At 44.0% G+C, this 6,000-nt stretch overlaps 1 protein-coding gene across 2 annotated transcripts in view; it reads right to left on the bottom strand.

Annotated features, from left to right (window-relative positions):
- ZNFX1 (zinc finger NFX1-type containing 1) overlaps positions 1–6,000 on the bottom strand; it is a 31,847-nt gene that overhangs the window by 13,541 nt on the left and 12,306 nt on the right. For both annotated transcript variants that reach the window (XM_032256035.1, XM_032256033.1), the window contains exons 5-6: positions 4,984–5,132; positions 3,396–3,545 (exon numbers count right to left, since the gene is read on the bottom strand). In XM_032256035.1, coding sequence (XP_032111926.1) covers positions 3,396–3,545; positions 4,984–5,132 — 299 coding nt within the window. The remainder of the gene's footprint in view (positions 1–3,395; positions 3,546–4,983; positions 5,133–6,000) is intronic.

Here is a 6,000-nt window from a genome sequence, read left to right as displayed (position 1 = left end):
AAAAAAAAAAAAAAAAAAAAAAAAATTAGCTGGGTGTGGTGCCATGTGCCTATAATCCCAGCTACTCAGGAGGCTGAGGTGGGAGGGTTGCTTGAGCCCAGGGGGCCGAGAATGCAGTAAGCTATGATTATGCCACTGCCCTCCAGCCTGGGCTCAACACCCTATCTCAAAAGAAAAAACAATCAAAAGTAATTTCCTTAAAGTTTATAGGCTGTACTATTCACAACAGCAAAGACATCTAATCAACCTAAATGCCCATCAATGAGGGACTGGATGAAGAAAACGCAGTACATGTACACCATGGAATACTATGCAGGCATGAAAAAGAACAAGATCTCATATCCTTTTCAAGAACATGAATGGAGTTTGAGGCCATTATCTTTAACAAACTAATGCGGGAATGGAAAACCAAATACTGCATGTTCTCACTTATAAGTGGGAGTTTTTTTTTTTTTTTTTTTTTTGAGACGGAGTTTCACTCTTGTTGCCCAGGCTGGAGTGCAATGGCGCTATCTTGGCTCACTGCAATCTCTGCCTCCCAGTTTCAAGCAATTCTCCTGCTTCAGCCTCCCCAGTAGCTGGGATTACAGGTATGTGCCACCACACCCAGCTAATTTTGCATTTTTAGTAGAGACGGGGTTTCTCCATGTTGGTCAGGCTAGTCTTGAACTCCTGACCTCAGGTGATCTGCCTGCCTTGGCCATAAGTGGGAGTTAAATGATGAGAACACATGGTTACACAGAGGGCATCAACACACACTGGGGCCTATTTATGGGTGGAGTGTGGGAGGAGGGAAAGCATCAGGAAAAATAGCTAATGAGTACTAGCCTTCATATCTAGCTGATGTAAATCTCCGTGACACAAGTTTACCTACATAACAAACCTGCACATGTACACCTGAAATCAAAATAAAAGTTAACAAAAAAAATTAAAAAGGAAACATAGTGTTAAAAAAAAAAGTTCATAGGCTGCAAACTGGCATCCCCTTAGGTAACTGGAACATTTAACATGACTTGCATAAAATTTTAAAAATTAAAGGACTGGGCGGGGCACAGTGGCTCACGCTTGTAATCCCAGCACTTTGGGAGGCCGAGGCAGGCAGATCACGAGGTCAGGAGTTCGAGACCAGCTGACTAACATGGTGAAACCCCGTCTCTACTAAAAATACAAAAAAAACCCCCAAAAAACCAAAAAAAAAACCCAGCCTCCTGAGTAGCTGGATGTGGTGGCAGGTGCCTGCAATCCCAGCTACTCAGGAGGCTGAGGCAGGAGAATCGCCTGAACCCAGGAGGCGGAGATAGCAGTAAGCAGAGATCACGCCACTGCACTCCAGCCTTGGCAACAGAGCAAGACTGTCTCAAAACAAAACAAAACACAAGAAACAAAGGGCCGAATGTGGTGGCTCAAGTTTGTAATCCCAGCACTTTGGGAAGCCAAGGCGGGTGGATCATCGAGGTCAGGAGTTTGAGACTAGCCTCGTCAACATGGTAAAACCTTATTTCTATAAAAATTAGCCAGGCATGACAGCAGGTGCCTGTAATCCCAGCTACTCAGGAGACCGAAGTAGGAGAATTGCTTGAACCCGGGAGGTGAAGGTTGTAGTGAGCTACTCCAGCCTGGGGCGACAGAGCAAGACTCCATTTAAAAAAAAATTTTTTTTTAAATCAAATTTTCCAGCATATTTTGACAAAATCAGGAACTATGGCAATAATGACCCTTTATTACTGAATGGCAAAAATGGCTGGAGCTAGATTGCTACCACACCTTTTCTAGTTTGCCACAGTCCTCTCTGCTTCTTAATATTTCAAATGTAGATTGCTTCACTTATTTTTCAGACCTGAATGACCTCTGTAAGTTTTTGGATTTTTAATCCTGTAAATTAGCAACCTAATGATAACAGAGCTACCATTTCATTAGGATCCTGGCAAGCCACTTTACAGAGGCTGTCTCAGTTCTTTCTCTCTTTCTTTTGAGACAGAGTTTCACTCTTGTTGCCTAGGCTGGAGTGCAATGGTGTGATCTTGGCTTACCGCAACCTCTGCCTCCTGGGTTTAAGCCATTCTCCTGCCTCTTGAGTAGCTAGGATTACAGGGATGCACCACCATGCTTGGCTAATTTTGTATTTTTAGTAGAGACAAGGTTTCACCATGTTGGTCAGGCTGGTCTCGAACTCCTGACCTCGTGATCTGCCTGCCTTGGCCTCCTAAAGTGCTGGGATTACAGACATGAGCCACAGTGCCCGACTTTCTTTTTTTTTTTAGATGGAATCTTGCTCTGTTGCCAGGCTCGAGTGCGGCAGCACAATCTCAGCCTCCTGAGAAGCTGGGATTACAGGCACCTGCCATCACACCTGGCGAATTTTTGCATTTTTAGTAGAGATGGGATTTCACCATGTTGGCCAGGTTGGTTTCCTACTGCTGACATCAGGTGATCCACCCCCCTTGGCCTCCCAAAGTGCTGGGGTTACAGGCGTAAGCCACCGTGCCCAGCCCGTCTCAGTTATTTCTTACAATATTTTGTGAAGGCAGGCATTATTATTATCCATGTTTGATTGCTGAGGATCACACTAGCCCGTCACACAGTCTGCAGGACTATATCTATCAACTCCCAAGTTCTCTATCTGTGCTGGTTTGCCTCTGGTTACGATTTTGTTCATTTCATTTAAGGAACACATATTAAATTAATAAGTTTATAAATACCACCTTGCTCAACAAAACAACAATCCTATAAGAACAAAGATCTGTAAGAAATTGGTTTTTTTGCAAATCAAAATTAAGATACTGGCAATTTCTTTCTTTTTTTTTTTTTTTTGAGACAGAGTCTCACTTTGTCACCAGGTGCCAGGCTGGAGTACAGTGGCACGATCTCAGCTCACTGCAACCTCCGCCTCCTGGGTTCAAGCAATTCTCCTGCCTCAGCCTCCCGAGTAGCTGGGACCACAGGCGCGAGCCACCACGCCTAGCTAATTTTTGTACTTTTTAGTAGAGACAGGGTTTCACCATAGTCTCGATCTCTTGACCTCGTGATCTGCCCGCCTCCACCTCCCAAAGTGCTGGGATTACAGGCATGAGCTACCACGCCTGGCCAGATATTGGCAATTTCATATGGTTCAACTTAATGCTTATTATTATCCCCATTTTACAAAAGAGGAAACAGCCACAGAAAATTAAGTAACTTCTCCAGAGCCAAGCCCAGATTAAAATCCAGCAGGCTGGTTCCAGAGTTTTGTTCCTGACCAGTATACTCAGCTGCCTCTTATCACAAAAGGGAACTTTGCACACTGTGGCAGCATCAGATTATCAAATAGCTAAAGTTTTGAACTGATGCTTGTCCTGGAGGCTCCCTCAAAGTACTGAGGCCAGAGACATATGTGTGTTCCCCAAGATGACCCCTACCTGCACTGGACCATTCATGAGACTTTTCCAGTGCTGGGGTAAAATGTACTTTTCCAGGTACTGTTCCCGTAGGACACCATGCATGGTGCACTCCAGGGTCTTGGCTCCTTCATGAAGCTCTTGCTCCGACTCCTTCATCTGTGTCATGATCTGCCAAGAACAGAGGGAAAGAAATGATGAGCAAATATCATCATCCCCCAAACTCACTAGTTGCCTTGAGGGAAAACAAAGCTAAGACAGGAACAATAAGGAGGGAGCATAAATAAATAGACTAGTCAACAACTAATTTCCCAAGGCACACTATTGTGGTCTTGAAACCAAAGAATTAGTATCGGCCAGGTGTGGTGGCTCATGCCTGTAATCCCAGTGCTTTGGGAGGCCGAGGCAGGCAGATCACTTGAGGTCAGAAATTCAAGACCAGCCTGGCCAACATGGCAAAACCCTATCTGTATTAAAAATATAAAAATTAAAAATTAGCCAGGTGTGGTGGTAAGTGCCTGTAATTCCATCTACTTGGGAGGCTTAGGCACAAGAATTGCCTGAACCCAGGAGGCAGAGGTTGCAGTGAGCTGAGATATGTGCCACTGCACTTCAGCCTAGACGACAGAGTCAGACTCTGTCTCAAAGAAAAAAAAAAAGAATTAGTATCCAAAATGTCTAAAAGATTCCTATCAATCAGTAAGAAAAGAAAACAAGTAGTGCAGTTTGAGTATCCCTTATCCAAAATGCTTGAGACCAGAAGTGTTTCAGATTTTGAAATATGGGCATTTATACTTACTGGTTGAACATCCCAAATCTGAAAATCCAAAATATGAAACAATGTTGGGCAGGGCGTGGTGGCTCACGCTGTAACCCCAGCACTTTGGGAGGCCACGAGGGCGCGTATCACCTGATGTCAGCAGTTGGAGACCAACCTGGCCAACATGGTGAAATCCCATCTCTACTAAAAATACAAAAATTAGCCAGGTGTGATGGCAGGTGCCTGTAATCCTAGCAACTCAGGAGAATTGCTTGAACCCAGAGCTGGAGGTTGCAGTGAACCGAGACTGCACCATTGCACTCCAGCCTGGGTGATGAAGCGAGACTGTTTTTTGTTTTTTTTTTTTTTCAAAAAAAAAAAAAAAAAAAAGAACAAGAAATACTGTTGGCACTCACAAAGTTTTGGATTTTGGATGCTCAACTCATACAATAGAAAAACAAACAGGCCAACAATACTGTGGCAGACACTTCAAGCCTTACAATATCTAAATAAAAACTCAGATTTTTGATTGGGCACACTGCTGCCCAGCTAGAAGATGACATTTCCCTGGTCAGTTTGCTCTACCTTGAGGTGCTATGGATGGTATGGGGGAAGGAGCCTTAAGGTAGGGTGGGGAGGGGCAGTGTGTCCTTGTCTTCTCTCCGTCTTGGATTGTGAAGGCAAAGGTCATACCAAGGGATTAGCAGAATAGAATGCTGAAAGAAACCTGGGCCCTCGAGAGCTCTGAGGAGCCTCCACGTCTACCCTGGGCTGCCTACCCAGAAAGCCACTCCTATCTTGTTTAGGTCCCTCTTGAACTACCTCAGATATTTCAGAGCTGGGACTTACACTCATGTAGGCCCTTCGGAGGTGCATGGGGAGGTTTCGGCGGAATTCCCGCTTGTTTCTCAGCTCCCTTAGGGTGAATTGCTTCAGGATTTCACTGTTGCTCCTTCCACCCACCCGTACAATGCTGGTCTTCTGACACCTGTAGATACCTGTGGAGCAAAGCGGAGCATGGCAGGGTTGAGAGGAGCTATGCTAGGTTCTCTCAGGTGAGAGCTGTGTGTATCTGGGGTCAAGTCAGGTCCCTTAGGAACGAACTTGTGCTTACAGAAAATTTACCCCATTAATGAGTGAGAAGGTCCCAGAGAAGAGGTGACCTGCAGAGCAGTAAAGTGTAGTACTTAAGAGTACAGGTTCTGGAATCAGACAACTGGAGATCCAACTCTTGACGCTACCAGTTATTGCTGTGTAACCTGGGGCAAGTTACTCAGTTTCTCTGTCTGTGATTTGGAGCTGGCAATAGCTCCCAATATGGATAAATAAAAGAGCATCTTTAAAGCTCCTAGCTAGGGCCTAGCACAAAGCAAGCACCCAGGAAATGTTATATATTATTCACTCTGCAGGTTTACTGATTGCTCATATGTTGTGGGCATGTGCCAGGTTCTAAAGATACAGCAGTAGAAACACAGGCCCAGTTTCTGATTTGTTATCACATCTTTGTCTCTGGCAGAGAAGGTACTCATTAAATAATTAATACAACAGCAATAAATGTAATGAGTACTGGTAGCAGGGGACCTTACCTGGTCTGGGTGGCGTAGGGATCTATTCTTAAGAATCTAATATTTAATCTCCGATTCTAAGAATAAAGATTTATCTAGGTGAAAGCGGGGTATAGAAAAATGAAAAAGAAAAAGCTTGTATGCTTGTATTTATTCATTCATTAATGTTATTTAGTATTTTTTTGAGTGCCTATTATGTGCCAGGATACGTGAATATAGCAAGAAAAGGACCAATCCTCGTCTAGAGTAGAGATACATAAAACGGATTATAAAAAAATAAAAAATGCAAAAGAGACTTCAC

Source organism: Sapajus apella, unplaced genomic scaffold (genome assembly GCF_009761245.1).
Source record: "Sapajus apella isolate SASKATOON/1434 unplaced genomic scaffold, GSC_monkey_1.0 scaffold92, whole genome shotgun sequence".
NCBI lineage: Eukaryota > Metazoa > Chordata > Mammalia > Primates > Cebidae > Sapajus > Sapajus apella.
This window is presented reverse-complemented; position numbering and strand designations above follow the sequence as displayed.